The sequence below is a fragment of the Carassius carassius genome, chromosome 25, assembly GCF_963082965.1.
Source record: "Carassius carassius chromosome 25, fCarCar2.1, whole genome shotgun sequence".
In the NCBI taxonomy this organism is placed as follows: Eukaryota; Metazoa; Chordata; class Actinopteri; order Cypriniformes; family Cyprinidae; genus Carassius; species Carassius carassius.
The window spans coordinates 19,384,697-19,403,233 of NC_081779.1; the positions used below are offsets into that span (position 1 = coordinate 19,384,697).

The following is an 18,537-nucleotide window of genomic DNA, read 5'->3' on the forward strand; positions in this document are numbered from 1 at the left end:
TCAAACTGAGGCACTTATATTCATTTGATTATTACTATTGTATATGTATGCATTTTATTAGACAGAATGAACTGTTTTAGAATGAAATAAAACAAATAATACCAACACAACATACTTTGTTACAACATTTGTTAGTTGTTCAGGCATTTATTCATTACTACAACTATAATATACCACATATAACTAAAGAAAGCTATTGCTTTGTATTTGTGTGTGTTGTGTAAATTTTATTAGACAGAATGAGATATTCTAGAGTGAAACAAAACTAATAGCAAAAACATTTTGTTTGAACATTTGTTAGATAATGAACGGGGAAAGGATACATAACTAGACTTTCTAAATAAATTTTATGTTTTTTAATATACATAAAAAAAGAGTTCATTATTTTATCCAATAGGCTACAATAAAAGACTAAACTGTACATTAAAATTTACAGTCCATAAATAATTGTGTTGACAATTAAATATTTTAGTAATTGTATGGAACTTTTTTTATGCTCATTTTATTGTTTAGTCTAAGTCATGACTAATGATTTAGTTTTTTTTAGATCTCTTGTAGAAGCTTTAAATTGGTTGTGCTTGTTGTAGGAGTAATCCCCTGCACATTGCATGCTATAGTATTAATACTTAAGTTTATTTGTATAGCGCTTTTTACAATACAATATAATATAATATAAAATAACAACGATTTATTTTTGGTCAGCAGTTTGAACCTCATATTTACAGTGCAAACAAGCAACTCATTACTGGTGCACTCCAGACAACATTCACATTGATTAGTGCAGAAAAGAAAAAGTAAGAAAGCAAAAAAAAAAAAAAAAAAAGGAAAACTGAATCCGTACACAATAGCAGTCCTGCAAAATCTAACGAAAGTAAACAAACTTGATAGAAAGTAAGAACTCATTTTATATTTCACAACTACTCCCAAATATTTCTTCATAATGTCTTTTAAAATATTTTTACATGTCGTTAAAGAGGTATGGAAGTACTAGCATCCACATGGGACTGTCGCTGCGGGTGAGAGGTCGATTGTTTACTTCCATTTATCCAGTAATATTATGCTGCGGCATCCCAGGACAATGTGACCCTCCTCGGATCACCTTCATTAGCTAGTTGAAGCGCCACGGAGTGAAAGTGAGCGCACAGGAGGGCCGGGATCTAACCCAGGGTGTGCACCGACCGCACCATCTCCAACTCCGGCGGCAGTTTGACGGAAGCGCGGGGAGGTAAGGCGGAAAACTGCGTCTAGGGCATATAGCTTTTCATGCTAGCGGCAATACAGTTACTCTAGCGCTCTGTGCATCAAAGCTGTGCTACTATGAAGGCATCTTACACCCGCAGTCATAACAAAGTGACACAGTGAGAAGCGAATCCGTTTCAAAAACTAGAGCAGCTACTTTTTTTTCTAGTACGGCTGACTGTACGCGTTGTCTGGTTGTCTGTCAGAAGTAAAAGCCGTCCCCAAGCCACTGGGTTCAGGTGCAAGTGTGAAAACAAACGCGAAGATAAAGCATTCTTGCATGCAGTTGCACAGTAGCGCGTGCCCGCTGGGGCTAGCCAGCTAGCGCGAGCCTGACACAAATTAAAGTCATGATCACAGAGGTGCGTTGGCTGTGAAGGTCGTTTTTTAAAGCAGACACCAACGGACGAGTTGTTTCTATTTCTATCGTTAGTCTAGCATGACTAACTGATACATGCTGACTGGCTGTTATTAGTTATTGTGATGTTTTGACAGCCCCCCTGTGCCCTGCGGGGTGACTCCTCGACCATGCGACAGTGGTGTCTTCCAGCTGTGGCTCAACGCGCCGAACCGCTCCCAACTGGCCGATTATCACCTCAAATCTCAGGTACGACCACAAATGTGATGTGTATAAATTTTATATGAAGTTACTGTATACTACACTCCTGAAGGAATGCCAGTGTTTGCGGGATAGCAAAATAATTGATTTAAGTAAAAGGTTAGATAGAAAAGAAAAAGAAGTGAGATTGACAGTAATATGAGTCCAGCATTAGCCTAGAAATCTAGACGCACCCTAGCGGCAGCAAAATGTATTTCGCAGCCTAGAGTACAGTCTAGCAACTCTCAATACACCTTCTAGCAGCAAAAACCCAGATTGGGTCAGGCCAATCACGTCGTGTATAGAGCAGGCGGGGCGGGCTTAACATATGACGACAGAGAGTTGCGACGGCTGCCACTTGAAAACAAAGAATGGCGGCTGCAGCTGTCGAACAACGATCTTTTGAATCGGCTTTGGCCGCGACCCTGGAGGACTTGGAGTTAAGTTTCTCTTTAAGAAAAGAGCAAAGAACGGCACTTAAGTCATTTTTAAAAAAGGAAGATGAGTTTTGCCGACTGGATACGGAAAAAGTTCAACCTTCTTCGTTGCTCTGATTGGTTGTAGCGCTATCCTATTGCGTGCAGAGGGATTTTGAGAGACAGCCGTTTATCCCGCCCCTCGGAGTAAGCCTCGTCTATGGAGAGTTTACAGACTAAACATCTTGATGTAAGTCTGGCTGGCCTGGCCCTTTTGCAGTTTACTAATATTTGAGAAAAATCAGCTTACTCTTGTGTTGTTCCAAAACTTTATGACTTTATTTATTTTGTTCAACATTAAAGGGGAATTTTAGAATGTCCTCCTCACTCTTTTAAATATAATGAAAGTTAATGGGGTTGTCAGGCTCCAAAATGAGAAAAAGTACCATAAAAGTATGATCAAAGTGGTCAGTTTGACTTTTGTTATATTCCAGGGCTATGGAATAGCTTTGTGTAATCCAGTTCAAATCACATTTATTTGTATAGCATGTTTTACAATACATATTGTTTCAAATGGCGAGGAAGAGACTCAACTTTAAAAAAAAAAAAAAAAAAAAAAAAACTTTTTTTTTTACTTTTTTTTTTCTCCTGTGCAACAATGACCACAACCCCACCTCCATATGTAATATTCTGTTGGTTTAAGTCGTTGTTTAATATTCTGTCTTTGTTTAATATATTTAAGTGGCTATGAGTTGAATCACAAAATTATAAACTTTGATTTGAAGCAAAACATTTTCGAAAATTGTCCAAAAACAAGAATTCGTACTATAATGACAAAGAATTACAATCTCTTGAAGCGTTGCAAATGACAATTGAAATTTCTTTACTTGTCTTGTCCTGCAGATGCTAGGATGGAGTGTTGTGATGTGGAGCCACGCTATACCATTGAACAGATCAACCTGCTCCAGCGTTTAAGGCTGTCAGGGATGACCAAACCTCAGATCATTCAAGCCCTTGAGTCTTTAGAGAGGCTTGATCTAGACCATCGGACCCCATGCTGCAACAATCACTCGGCCCCACCCAGCGCCCTTACCTCCGCAGCCCCTGCTGCTCCCTCATCCTCCTCTTCTTCCTTCTCCTCTCTTACCTCAGCCACCACACAGACTCCTGTTATGGATGCTGCATTATCGCCAAGCAACAGTTACGATGCTTCGCCCCCACCCAGCGGAGTTCAGAGGTCGTTTAGTTACGACTTGGCAGAAGAGGACTGGGATCTGGAGGAGAAGGTGGAGGAATACATGAGGTATTGTTTATGAGCTGCTTCTGTGGGCTTCTGTTCTCCGGTCTACTGAGAGATAGAGATTAATATAACAGCCGATAATGGCAGTGAATGTCCCTGAGCAACAGCGTAATTTTCAGAGAACTCAATCTCTTTTTGAATCAGGTCAGGTGGACAGTTGGTTCTGATGGATGCTTTTTGTAGCTTTTTCTGTTACTGCTTTGGCTCTGGAGAATGTGACATTAAACAGTATTTTCCCCATTTAAGGCTAGAGTTTAAGTTTACGCTAAGGAAAATGTCCTGTACTAAAATAAAATATGAAATGAATATTTTTCTTTGGAATCTAAAATTGCAAAAAAAAAATATTTTAAAGCTGCTAAAGTTCTTCACTATGTCAGTGTTTAATGAAATGTAATACTTATGTTTTGTTTTGATCAGTGTCACTGTAATGCTTGTCTTTGTTTGGACTAGGAGGGACAGCAACCTTGTGAAAGAAGAGATAAAGGCTTTTCTCAATAACAGAAGGATCTCACAGGCAATTGTTGGACAAGTCACAGGTACTCTGAATGCTTTCTGTCTTGCAGTGGGAAAAGTGTAGCCCAAAACAGCAATATTCTAATTAGGCAAACCACTTAAAGTATTTTTTTTTTATTTAAAACCTATAATCATTTACTGTACAAACACAAATTATTCTTCATTTCCTGTGCTGACTAAAATAAATATATAAATTTTTATTTTACTACATGTCAAAGGTGCACCAAAAGTTTGTCCTTCAAGACTTTCAGACAGAGAAAGTCTAGGCCATTGATAACCCAAATGTTGATATTGAGGAAAAAACAGCAAGCATGTGCATGTGAGACAAATTTCAGACAGATATTAAACATATCTACACAATGAAATAGTTGAAGTCTGTGGAAACAAACTGTGATTTCAAGTTCAGTTTGCATTTCCATTTCTTTAAGAAATTGTACATTGTCAAAAAGATTGCACACATACTTAAAGGGTTAGTTCACCCAAAAATCAAAATTATGTCATTAATAACTAAAAAAATATATGGAGCAAAAAATATATCTCAATATATTTTGCTATGTCTCTATATACAATATATATCTCGATATCTTTACAGGAAAAATAACCCCCCAAAAACAACTGTAAAAACAAATATGCAAAATATTAAGTTTAGGGCCCTATGAAATGTTTTATTTTTTTCTTCACCATATGTTTTATTGTTACCTAATTTCTGTGTTTTAGCATGTGTAATTATTTAAATGCATAAAAACAACTTAATTAGTTAAAAACATTTCTTAAAATAGCCTTATGTGAAATGTTTTTTCCCTTCAGAAATTCTGTGTATTTACATTTTTCTGGTTATCAAATGAAGGCATAAAACATTCATTTAATTTATCTTTTAATTATTTAAAATTAAGCAAACTTTATTTTTTGGTAAACAAAGGGGATTTACTATTAAAAATAAAACATGGAAGAAATGTTGTGTGATTATTCCTTAAAAAATTATGTTCGTTTCATTTTAATAGTAGTAGTAGTGGGCTATGTACATTCTGCTGAACAATAGTAATAGATTTCTGGCAAATACTTTTATTTTGACGGGTTACCGTACCTTTACAGTTCAGTGTATGTGATACTACAGTCTATGACGGTCAAATGCTCATGAAGTGATTCTCAGAGCATGTTCTTCATGTGTTTACGTCTTTATTTAGTGAGAAGACAAACGCTGAAATCACCGCGAGTGTCAGGCGCTCTTCCGTGTTTGTAATAAACGAAGACGCGCTTCTGTGCCATTCATTAACACAGACACGCAGAACATGCAGGATTCATGCAGGATTAATTTTTCTGGCTTAATATTAGCAGATATTAGTCCATATTGCGATTTGATGTAAGTGCAATGACCTACTTTTGATTAATTCATTCAAAATTTGACATTCCGTGACATACCACGTTAAAATGTAAATTCCGTTTTTATGCCTGGATTCCGCGATTCCGTCCACGTTTTCTGCATCGTGGAAATCATAGTGCCCTACGTACAGTAGACATCTGCCTGCTGTTTGCCCGACGCCTTAAAACCGAAGTATCGTTTTCCTTTTTTCTTTTAGACTTTTTTTTGAGACTAGTTCTGTACACGCGAGGGGAGGGGGAACAAAATCAAGGAGGCGGGGGTGAGCACAGCACAGAGAAGGCAAACCAGCAAAGTGGCGGAATCAGAATTAAATATAAACAATATATCGATATATACGATATGTCAAAATCCATATCGTGTTTAAAAAATATCTCGATATATTTTAAATATCGAGATATCGCCCACCCCTACTCTCCATTTCCAGGAAGGTAAGAAAAACATCATCAAAGTAGTCCATGTGACATCAGAGGGTCAGGTAGAATTTTTTGAAGCATCGAAAATACATTTTGGTCCAAAAATACCAAAAACTACGACTTTATTCAGCATTGTCTTCTCTTCCGGGTCTGTTGTGAGCGTGTCACTGCAGTGTATGATATCCGGTTCGCGAAGAATCATTCGATGTAACTGGATCTTCTTGAACCAGTTCACCAAATCGAACTGAATCGTTTTAAACGGTTTGCGTCTCCAATACGCATTAATCCGCAAATGACTTAAGCTGTTAACTTTTTTAATGTGGCTGACACTCCCTCTGAGTTAAAACAAACCAATATAACCCGGAGTAATTCATTTACTCAAACAGTACAGTCGTGGCCAAAAGTTTTGAGAATTACATAAATATTAGTTTAAAAAAATTTGCTGATAAACTGCTTTCAGATCTTTGTTTCAGTTGTTTCTGTGACGTACTGAAATATAATTACAAGCACTTCATACGTTTCAAAGGCTTTTATCGACAATTATGCCGCGTTTCCACCGCAGGAACTTTACCCAGGAACTAGGGACTTTGGCCTGGTACTTGGTGTGTTTCCACCGCAGGAACCAGGAACTAAATATAGTTCCGGGTAAAAAAAAGCCCCTCAGAAAGTCCCTGCTGGCGAGGTGGTACTTTTTCAAAGTTCCGGAACTTTCGGGGGCAGGACTTTGGCGCTAAACATGCTGATTGGTTGAGTTCACGCAGCATTGGTTGAGTTCAACCACCATTTATTCAGATAAACATTTTCAAAATATTACTGTTATTGTGTCATGAAATGTAATTTTAAAAGTATTTCAGGCGAGAATGTAGTTGTTTAAGACTCAAATCTGTGGTTTATTTATAAAGACAGCGCCTATTTAAAAATGTGTTTCGCCGATCTCGGAGACGGTGAGCTTCACTCGATCAGTGGGAGCTCAGTGATCATCCATCCGACCAGAAGCAGCCTCACCTCGGCTAGACCTTCTGATATGTGCCACTGGCTCTGATGTCTCTTTAGTGGTTAAACATAAAATATAAATCAGCTGCGGGGTAAATCTAACAGGTTTTTTTGGTCTGTATTCAATTTATCTATATGTTAAAATGAAAATAAAAAAGGCAAATTTATATAATATTTAGTTTCATTGTAATGGCTGCATATACACATATTCCTGAACTAAGTACATTTCTGCAGCTGTTATTATGCTTAAATGAAAACCAAAGGAGGCAGTGGTATTTGATATCCTATTTCGTTTTATTGATAATATACAGAGAGGAAAATTACAGGATTCGCGTCGTCGCTGACATCACACTCCCGAGTCGAATGCACAAAGTCTGAACTACCGAGGATGCACGTCCAAAATCAGCGTACTTTTTCTTTTTTTTTTTTCTGGGAAAAAAAGTTCCTGGTACAAATGTTCCGGGTAATTTCGGTGGAAACGCGGCATTACATGACATTTATGCGAGTCAGTATTTGCAGTGTTGGCGCTTCTTCTTCAGGACCTCTGCAATTCGACTGGGCATGCTCTCAATCAACTTCTGGGCCAAATCCTGACTGATAGCAACCCATTCTTTCATAATCACTTCTTGGAGTTTGTCAGAATTAGTGGGTTTTTGTTTGTCCACCCGCCTCTTGAGGATTGACCACACGTTCTCAATGGGATTAAGATCTGGGGAGTTTCCAGGCCATGGACCCAAATTTCAACATTCTGCTCCCCGAGCCACTTAGTTATCACTTCTGCCTTATGGCACGGTGCTCCATCATGCTGGAAAATGCATTGTTCTTCACCAAACTGTTGTTGGATTGTTGGAAGAAGTTGCTGTTAGAGGGTGTTTTGGTACCATTCTTTATTCATGGCTGTGTTTTTGGGCAGAATTGTGAGTGAGCCCATCTCAACCCCACACATGAATGGTGTCAGGATGCTTTACTGTTGGCATGACACAGGACTGATGGTAGCGCTCACCTTTTCTTCTCCGGACAAGCCTTTTTCCAGATGCCCCAAACAATCGGAAAGGGGCTTCATCAGAGAATATGACTTTGCCCCAGTCCTCAGCAGTCCATTCACTATACTTTCTGCAGAAGATCAATCTGTCCCTGATGTTTTTTTTTGGAGAGAAGTGGCTTCTTTGCTGCCCTTCTTGACACCAGGCCATCTTCCAAAAGTCTTGGCCTCACTGTGCGTGCAGATGCGCTCACACCTGCCTGCTGCCATTCCTGAGCAAGCTCTGCACTGGTGGCACTCCAATCCCGCAGCTGAATCCTCTTTAGGAGTCGATCCTGGCGCTTGCTGGACTTTCTTGGATGCCCTGAAGCCTTCTTTACAAGAATTGAACCTCTTTCCTTGAAGTTCTTGATGATCCTATAAATTGTTGATTTAGGTGCAATCTTAGTAGCCACAATATCCTTGCCTGTGAAGCCATTTTTATGCAACGCAATGATGGCTGCACGCGTTTCTTTGCAGGTCACCATGGTTAACAATGGAAGAACAATGATTTCAAGCATCACCCTCCTTTTAACATGTCAAGTCTGCCATTCTAACCCAATCAGCCTGACATAATGATCTCCAGCCTTTTGCTCGTCAACATTCTCACCTGAGTTAACAAGACGATTACTGAAACGATCTCAGCAGGTCCTTTAATGACAGCAATAAAATGCAGTGGAAAGGTTTTTTTGGGATTAAGTTAATTTTCATGGCAAAGAAGGACTATGTAATTCATCTGATCACTCTTCATAACATTCTGGAGTATATGCAAATTGATATTATAAAAACTTAAGTAGCAACTTTTCCGATTTCCAATATTTATGTAATTCTCAAAACTTTTGGCCGCGATTGTAAACTGACTGAACTGCTGTGAAGAGAGAATTGAAGATGAACACCGAGCCGAGCCAGATTATGAGTGAAACATTGACTCGTTCACAAGTCAAGAACAAGTTGCATTGGTTTTCGGATCACTAGTAGTTCTTTCGGACAGTTGGATTCAATAAACTGGTTGAAGAAAACGGTTCACCGGTTCTTTTGCGCTCGACGTAATGGCGTCATTGGCGATGATTGCCCTTGATTCAAGCCTTTGGTTTACCCGCGCTCATAACACTAGCACAGAATCAATTCAGAATCAATCACCAAAAGAATCAGTTCGGTTCAGACACGCTGTGTGTAAGTCTGCTTCACACTGAATAACACAACACATGCGCAGTTATCATCAGCTCCTCGGTTCTTGAATCGGACGCGTCTGACAGAAACGGTTCTTGACTCGTGAACGAGTCAATCTTTTGTTCGTTATTTGGCTCGGCTTGGTGTTCATCTTCAGTTCTCTCTTCACAGCAGTTCAGTCAGTGTACTGTTTGAGTACATGAATTACTCCGGGATATTGGTTTGTTTTAACTCAGAGGGAGTGTCAGCCACATTAAAAAAGTTAACCGCTTAAGTCATTTGTGGATTAATGCTTAATGGAGACGCAAACCGTTTCAAACGATTCAGTTCGATTTGGTGAACTGGTTCAAGAAGATCCGGTTACATCGAATGATTTGTTCGCGAACCAGATATCACAAACTGCTTTGTTTTGAACTCTCACAACAGACCCGGAAGAGAAGACATTGCTGAATATATTCATAGTTTTTGCTATTTTTGACCAAACTGTATTTTCGATGCTTCAAAAAATTCTAACTACCCTCTGATGTCACATGGACTACTTTGATGATGTTTTTCTTACCTTTCTGGACATGGACAGTATACCGTACACACAGTTTCAATGGAGGGACTGAGAGCTCTCAGACTAAATCTAAAATATCTTAAACTGTGTTCCGAAGATGAACGGAGGTCTTACGGGTTTGGAAGGACATGAGGGTGAGTCATTAATGACATAATTTTGATTTTTGGGTGAACTAACCCTTTAATGTATGGTGGTGCTTGAAAGTTTGTGAACCCTTCAGAATTTTCTATATTTCTGCATAATTCATCAGATTTTCTGAAAGTTGATAGAGAATTTTAGCCCATTTCTCGTTAATGAACCCCCTTACAGTAACTCTGTGATGTTGGTGGGTTTCCGTCTATGAACTGCTTGCTTCAGGTCCTTCCACAACATTTCAGTTGGATTAAGGTCCAGACTTTGACTTGACCATTCCAAAACATTAACTTTTGTTCTTTTTTTAAACATTCTTTGTTAGAATGACTTGTGCGCTTGGGGTCATTGTATTGCTGCATGACCCACTTTCTCTTGAGATAAAGTTCTCAGACATATGTCCTGGTATTTTCCTTTAGAATTTGCTGGTATAATTCAGAATTCATTGTTCCATCAATGATGTAAAACAAGCCCAAACCATGATACTACCACCAACATGTTGGCATCAGATGGGATAAGGTTCATATGTTGGAATGCAGTGTTTTTTTTCTTTTCACAAACATAACGCTTCTCATTTAAACCAAAAATTTCTATTTTGGTCTCATCCGTCCACAAAACATTTCTCCAGTAGCCCTCTGGCTTGTCTACATAATCTTAGCAAATTCCTGATGGGCAGCAATGTTCTTTTCGGAGAGCAAAATCTGATTACCCTTTGGGTCATATTTATGGAGAAATATAGAAAATTCAGAAAGGGTTTACAGAATTTCAAGCACCATTATACACTATTATACATTAAATAGTGAAATCATCTCTGGATCTCATTTAATACACAGAGTACAGATTGGGTACAGATATGCTTATAGTATCCAAATCAGTTTATTTCGAGGACGTTATTTTTTTTATTTTATTTTTTTCAAAATAGTGTGTCAAAAAAGCAAGATGTTTGTTTGAAATTAAAGTTTGTTGTAAGTCAGTATTGCATTGATGCTGAACATGCTGAACTTTTATTTAAAAATGTAAACAATATTTTAAAATCATTGTACAATCACACCAATAGAATAAAGCTTAGAATTAGAACTTTATAGAATAAAGTCTTATTTTAGTGTTACTTATACTATTAGTATTTTGAATTAGCTTAAATTTTCTATGTTTTCTTTTTTTAATTTAATTTTAGTTTAATAATCAGTTATTTATGTGCTTTTGGTATTTTTTTCAGTCTTAGTTTGTTAATTTTTTTTTCTACTTAGTAAATTTAGTGCTACAACTTAAACTTATTTCAGTTAGCGAAGGCAACATTCCTAAATTTTGTCTAGCTTCCAGTTTTTCATCTAATGTTTCTATTTTATTTGATTTCAGATTTGTTTAAATTACCAAAAATGTTTTTAATATTTTTTTGTTACCAATGATAATTATTGGTTTTATTCTGGTACTTTCAGCTTTTCATGCCATTTCTGTAACTCTGTTTTATTTTATTTTTGACTGATATTCTGCAGGTATTAGCCAGAGCTACATCTCCCAGTGGCTTCTGCAGCAGGGGCTGGAGATGAGCGACTCCAAACGCAGGGCGTTCTATTGCTGGTACCTGCTGGAGCGCAACAGCCCAGGTGAGTTGTTGTTCCTCTCCAAGGGGGTGTCTTTTCAAAAACAAGGCAGTGGCCTGAATTTTGGGCTTGGGGCTGGCTTAAACAAGAATAGAGTTTTATATTTCGTTTTTTTTTTCTTCATTTGCTATTCTGCCATATCTTCCCTATGTAGTTTGCATGGTCCTTGAGGGTTAGAGAAATCAAGACGTGTATTGGAAGGACATGCCATGATGCTGCACTGAATTGAAATTCAATCAACTGGTGTCATTTCCCATCAATTATGCACTTAGGTTAATGCTATTCTTGGCACAACTAAGAAGTGTAGGTTGTGGCAGTCAGAAATTAGCTTTAAAGCCTTTTAGGCTGTAACACTGCCAACGCCTGCATCATCTCACATTTATAATATAGAGAACGTGTTGATGCGTAAAGGAGCTAATTATGTAATGTGAAGCCCTCCAGGACCACTCCTGCTCTCCATCTCCCAGGTTGGACATTCTTCTGTAGCTCTCAGTCCTGATCCTGGGTTTGTCTAATGCTGGTTTTCATGTCCTCTCTGCACTCAGGTGCAGTTAACACCCGACCCTACTAACAGACCCCTGAGCATGACGCTTTTACATTCTCTACAGCACTAGAGAATTGAGCATGGCTCCATAAAACTCAATCACTTTAAATGTCTATTAACACTGTATAGTGTCTACAATTAAGTTTTCTCATAGGATTTTCATTGAGCACTATGTTAATATTTGTTAACGATCATCACAGCAAGTTTTTGATCCCTTGAAGGGACTCTAGTTAACACAGTTTTCTGATTGCCCAAATGGGCTAAAGGAATCAGATGGAGTAAAAACCAGCATGCTCAGGTCCCCAGGAGCAGGACTGACACTCCCTTGAATAGGCAGAGAGAACTGCTGATGCACCTCCTCCCCTGGTACTCTGCTCACCAGTCCCAGTCAGGTAACGTCTATGCTGCAAGGAAACACAGCTTAAGTTCACTTCAATACAAACAGTTTGAGAAATTAATATTTGTTCTCTTAGAGCCTAAAGCCGCCTTTTCAATATCTCATAATATAACAGATCGGATATCATTCATTTCTAATTTAGAGTAGTACGGCAGCTGTGTACAGTTCCAGTCATATGCATAAGCGGAATTTTCAGATCCGATTTGAGATTCTGTTGAGTTGAAATATTTCAACTTTTGCAGCTAGACTGATTCTAATAAAATATTTAAAAAAAAAACCGTCATAAATAATGTCCAAAATAATTATTTTTTAAATATTACATAATTATTTATAATGATTAGCTCAAGAAAACCCATTATGCTTTTCTTTTAAACGTGTTGCGATCATTTGTGTGGAAATATTCGTACATGTAGTACAGTATATGCATCAGGACCAGTTTTGACTGCCACTAGGGGGTGATATGTAACAAACCTATGGAAATAGTGGAAAGGTGGCTTTAGAATCTTTTCGAATTAAATAAGCTATATATAAAAGTATAGTTAACGGAAAATTACACCCTCACAGTTTTAAACATCTATGATTTTCTTACTTGTGTGGAACACAAACTAAGAAATGAAAAATAAAATGTCACGCATTGAAAGTGAATGGGGACCAGAGACTTCTATGGTTTGGTCAGTATTCACTTTTATTTTATGGAAAAGAGCATCATAAAATATCAGCTATAAATATCTCCTTTTGTGCTCCATGGGAGACAATGCAGACAATGCAGTGAATTTATATTTGATTTTTATTTTGGTTTGTATGCGTTTTAAGTTCTGTATTCCATCATTTTGGATAATGTTCACAACAGGGGCCACATTGTCCATGCGTTCTCTGGTTAAAGAGGAGCCTGATTGGAGATTTGCTGGAAGTCCTGCAGAAAGGGCAGCTGTTGGGCCTTTTAGACTACGTAGAGGTAGTCGCTTCACCTGGAGAAAGGAGTGCCAGTCAATCATGGAGAGGTAAATCACAGAACATTACTGTCTTTGGCACTATTCAGACCGTAATTTTTCTCAGGGTGACTTCTGTAAAAGAACATTTGCATGACTCCTTTGAGATAAAACACTCTAAAACATACGTGCTGCAGTTTAATATGATTTTCACTCTTCTTCGAAGTGCTTAATTTGAACATATTATCGGAAAAAAAAAATATATATATATATATATATTTTTTTTTTTTTTTAAAATAATATCCGTCCAACGAGTGAGTTATGTTGACCAACAATTTACCCATACAATTGGAATATTTTCTTTGTTAACAAGCATTTTAACATTTAATGTCATTGTCATAAACATTAAATAGCCTATTTTATTAATCTGCAATGTTCTAAGGCCATTCCTATTTCCTGTTGGTTGAACAATAATCGTGACATCACAAGTCTTGTTCTGATTCGCTCTGTTTGTTCTCAGTTTCTTTACAGAGAATCAGTATCCTGATGAAGCCAAAAGAGAGGAAATTGCCAATGCTTGTAATTCTGTCATTCAAAAACCTGGTAAGTGATTGCAATGAGTATCTGAACTGCTACAGATCCAGACTAGTCTTGGCATTGCCGTCTTTGTTGCAAATGTTGCCCTTCCTCACTAAATGTATAAATGCCTTTACTAATTGATTTAAATGATTAATTTCTTATTTAAATGTTGTTTCAGGAAGCAAACTGTCCGAATTTGAACGAGTCACTGCACTCAAAGTGTACAACTGGTTTGCCAATCGGAGGAAGGAGATGAAGAGACGTGCAAACATAGGTGAGACAGCAAGAATGATAGTCTGACAGATAGTCATTCATTTTAAGTGACACAAGCATTAAATGTTTATCTAGGAAGCCTGAAGTTTTAATTTATTTCTCCAGTACTTCATGTGGAATATTCACCAAAATGGTTTTATTTTAAGAACAAAATCACAAAGAGTCTGTCTATGGGTCCCTATCCAGTAAGGTTCTCTGGCTACTAAAAATAATTATTTGTCTATTTGTGTGTTTATGAAGTATACGAAAGTTTGGTCTCTGTAAGATTTTTTTGTAATGTTTTTGAAAAAAAAAAGGCTCTGAAATATCCTCACAGGTTAAAACAACTGGTTTATATTTTAATATATTTTAAAATGTTATTTTCTGTAATGCCAAAGCTGAATTTTCAGCATCATTATCATCGTTATCTGTCTCTTTCACTCAGAGGCTGCTATACTAGAGAGCCATGGGATAGAGGTACCCAGCCCCAGCTGCCACTCCAACAGCGAAGAGGTCGAGATTCAGGTGTTTGGAGATCAAAACATGAGTCAGCGGTTCTCTGAGCAGGTTAGAGGTTGTTGTTAATGCACTACTTGGACTGCTTTTGTGGTCAGGATTGTTCACTTGCATGTGATGTGTTTGCATCCAGGAGGAGCTGTCTCAGAGGAAAGACATCGAGTTAGAAGGAGACATGCTTCATCCTGTGGAAGTGGTTATTCCTTCAAGCCTGACCTCTCAACTCATGGAGCAGAAGCTGGATGAATCGAAAAGGGAGGCTACTGATGATGATTAACCAATGAATGAGTCGTATTTTTGTTCCAAAGTGGCTTGACGTGGTTCTCAGCCAAGCCTGACACTCTAAATTCTCTGGTGCCTCTAGTGGTAGGGAGGCCACTCTTATGTATCTACAGTAATCACGTGTGTAGTAACGGCAATATTTACTCTATACAGTATATTGTGCATTCCGATACAGTCTTAACGCTTCCTGCAAGAGGGAAAAATGTGTAAGGTGCAAACTAATAACTTTCTTATCATGCTAAAGCTGTTTGCTTTAATTTCTCAGTGTTCTCATATATAACAGTTCTACCTGTTATCTCAAGCGAGCAGTCTAGAGAAACCTGCAGGACAGGTGTTTAATTTGACACAATGGGTGCACTGAACCCAGTTTGAAGTCTATGAATTTTAAGAGCTTAACAGTCTCTTAATTGTCATATGCAATAGTTAAAGACAAGATTGGATAGACAAACCCCTACTAGATATACCAACTCAGGTAAAACTAAACTTGGCAGTTAAGTGAGAATATTGCAGTTTCACCCTCATGGAAATCAGTGTTTCTCACAATAATGGTTCATTGGATAGAAATGTGACTCAAGCATACAGATCTGTGTACATATTGTTTTTACACTTTTTTTTCAGATTTGATCTGAAAGTAATATTCGGATTATCATAGCTCTGTTTTTATATACATAGTTATTGTAAGCTCTTTGTATCCAGCTATGCTATACTGACCCTTACTAGTGTGAAGGGTCTAAAATACTTCAAAAGTCCCCCCATGGCATTATTTGCTACAAGGCATAATTTACGAACCTCTTTAATAATGCAATACAGTATGTAAAACTACAAGTATAATATTAGCATTTAATGCAACAAGCTGCTTTTCAATGGATTGATATCCATGGTTTATTTTTCTGTGTCTTAACGAATGCCAAAGTTTGGCCAAGTTGTAAAACAATGCATTTTACATGAACAAAGTCAAATAGACTTGACAATTGCTTAAGGCACATCAGTGTACCTTGGTGAGTAGTGCTTTGAGTGTGTAAAGGCTTGAAGCTGCACACAGTATGATTATTGTTCTGGCCTGTCAGCTCTGTACACCAACAGGATTCGATGCTGCACGCTGTCAAGGCCCACTACTCTGTGCTTTTTCCTAATGGTATAAAACAATAAAACGAATAAACAAATGTAGTGTTGAGTTTGAATTAAATTTGTGTTTGGCAAGGCAAGGTTTTTTTTGGCATGCTCATTTTACCCTTTCTTCAGGTAAAACAGATAATATAACTGAGTACATGTCTGGGGTTTATTTGAACAAAAATACAGTAAGAATAGTAATACTGTAAAATTACACATATTGACATTTTTGCAAGTATTTGAAAGTATTAATATTTCTGTTTTTTAATTTTATATATATATATATATATATATATATATATATTGATTTAAACATTTTGAAGTCATATTGCAGCCCTCTTGGTTGAGAAGCACTGGTATTTGTGAGATGATTTTCTCAGAGCATGACCAGTAGAGGGCAGTGATATTTATTATGTGTCTGTTGTTTCAGATTGGATGAGACCTGTACTATCACTGTATTATTTAAGAAAACTGGTTTGATAGGCTCTTAGATTTAACTGTAAATTACCTGTCAATGCATATAACTCGAAGCTGTCTGCACTGTTGTTTAAAGCTTTAATTGGAAGTCATTATAATGACAAACTGCAGTGAAGAACTGTTTTGCTAGCTCTACTTGTACACAAATCAAGGGCTAAAATAGCCACAGCCTGCATAGTGTGAAATGTGCTAAGATTGAAGGCACTGTATCAAAGCAACAATGCACTGCATGGAACATGTTGAAGGAACAAGAAGTAAGGTCAGACTTCCTAAACAGGAAGAAAAAAAAATCTTATTTTCATATTGACAGGAACATATCTACCCTGCCTGTGTGTGTCATATTCCTTCTTTAGTGTTTATTCTCTCTGTGGCCCCTACCCGTGGGAAAGCTGGCCTCATGTGATTGTGGTGGCCCATACTGGAAGCTGTGGTCGCAGCAGTGATTCTACTGGTGCCGAAAGAATGGTAGACTTAACCCACACACACTCAAGCCTAAACGTTCACTAACATAAACACACACCACGATCAACAAGCGAATCTCTCTACACACAGTCCACATGCCACTCACATGAGAATCTGCCCATTGTTGCGCCACATCCCTCACAGACACACAGTCTAGCACACGCATACACACATTCCATGCCCATTTTAAGGTTCAAACTGCAGGAAAACACAAGCAAACAAACAACAACCCAAGAATGAAAAAAAACAACTCTCCTTCATCACATCACCAAAGACCAACACTTTGATTTTTTTGTTTTAATTGCCCTTTTAGTGGTAAAACACATGATTATTCAGTTTTCATGGTTAAACCCACTTTTAATTTGAAACAATCTTGTAAATGATGCATGCTGTCTTTCCGGTGGTGTTGCTGGAAAGCTGATCTTTTTCTGAGTCAGATATAATGGATGCTCTCTGTCACAGAATGTGATCATTTGTACTTTTGCTTTAATACAATTATGTTTCTTTTTGTGTGTGTGTGTGTGTGCATTACCAGTTTCTAGAATATTTAATTCTGACTGTCAGATATTTCCTAAAAATCAGTGTTGTGCAGATGGGTTCATAAAGTAAAGGTCCCATTGATTTAATGATTACTGACTTAATAACAACACATCGACTGTGAGTGACAAGGTTGTTAACCGATAATACATGCGTTTGTGGAAGCCAATAGTTTTATATTTCTCCATTTGATAACTTTATTTTAAAGTCTCCTTGTTACATATTACATGTTTTAACTATTAGTAACAATTAATTATGCATAATTACATGCAATTAACCCTAAGTCAAACCCAAATCCTAACCCTAACCATACTTCCATAGTAGGAAAAGAAATACTATGGAAGTCAATGGGAACCACCAACTGTTTGATCACCAACAATCTTCAGAATATATTCTTTTATGTACAACATAAGAAAGCAACTAATACACGACATGAGGGTGAGTAAATGCTGACAGAATTTTAATTTTTGGGTGAACTATCCCTTTTAATAACTGTCAGATTTTGACTATACAACACATTATCTCTTATATAGCAGTATGTTTCTTCAGTGTATAAATGTGAGGATATGTGTGCGACAAGATCCCTTTTTTTGTTTTCTTTGTGTTTTGAAGAGAGCAGGTTAGTTTGGTTTCACTCTAATTACAGCCTGTAGATGGAGAGTGGTTGGCAGAGGCACTGAGAGGACACACGGTGTGCCTGGTCTCCTCTTGCTGTTGCAGGATCAGGGCCAGCAGCCACCATGTTTTCACTCATAGGCGCCGATACCGTGGGTGCTCCGGGGCTCGAGCACCCACGGAAAATACCGAGCACCCACGGAAAATGAGCACCCACGTGTGCCAGTGCCAGACTGCCAGTAGGCTACATTTATTTAAAATTAAACATTGCAGTTGGCGCTATGAAGCGTCTGCCACACTGTGATTGGTTATGTTGTTGACAGTGACAGTGACATAACCAATCACAGCGTTTCTGAAAACGTCCCATCCCCAACTATACAGTTCCGTGCGAGTATGTAATCATTTACTGCTTTCCGTAATCACTAATCATTAATCAGACTAAGAGTTATTCGTTCGCTATGGGACCTTGAGTAACAGCTGGTAGTACAGAGGGAAGAGAACGCA

At 37.8% G+C, this 18,537-nt stretch overlaps 1 protein-coding gene across 2 annotated transcripts; it reads left to right on the top strand.

Moving 5' to 3' along the window:
* Positions 1 to 1,005: 1,005 nt before the first annotated feature.
* On the top strand, positions 1,006 to 15,999 carry zgc:91944 (uncharacterized protein LOC436941 homolog). Of its 2 annotated transcripts, XM_059509775.1 has the most exons (11): positions 1,006 to 1,225; positions 1,735 to 1,846; positions 3,157 to 3,556; positions 4,004 to 4,089; positions 11,226 to 11,336; positions 12,144 to 12,269; positions 13,125 to 13,275; positions 13,724 to 13,806; positions 13,961 to 14,056; positions 14,480 to 14,601; positions 14,684 to 15,999. In XM_059509775.1, exons 2-11 carry the CDS (start codon positions 1,768 to 1,770, stop codon positions 14,825 to 14,827), a joined length of 1,398 nt encoding a protein of 465 aa, XP_059365758.1. In that variant the 5' UTR covers positions 1,006 to 1,225; positions 1,735 to 1,767; the 3' UTR covers positions 14,828 to 15,999. The 2 variants fall into 2 exon arrangements, with proteins under 2 accessions (XP_059365758.1, XP_059365759.1); XM_059509776.1 differs by lacking the exon at positions 12,144 to 12,269.
* Positions 16,000 to 18,537: the final 2,538 nt, after the last annotated feature.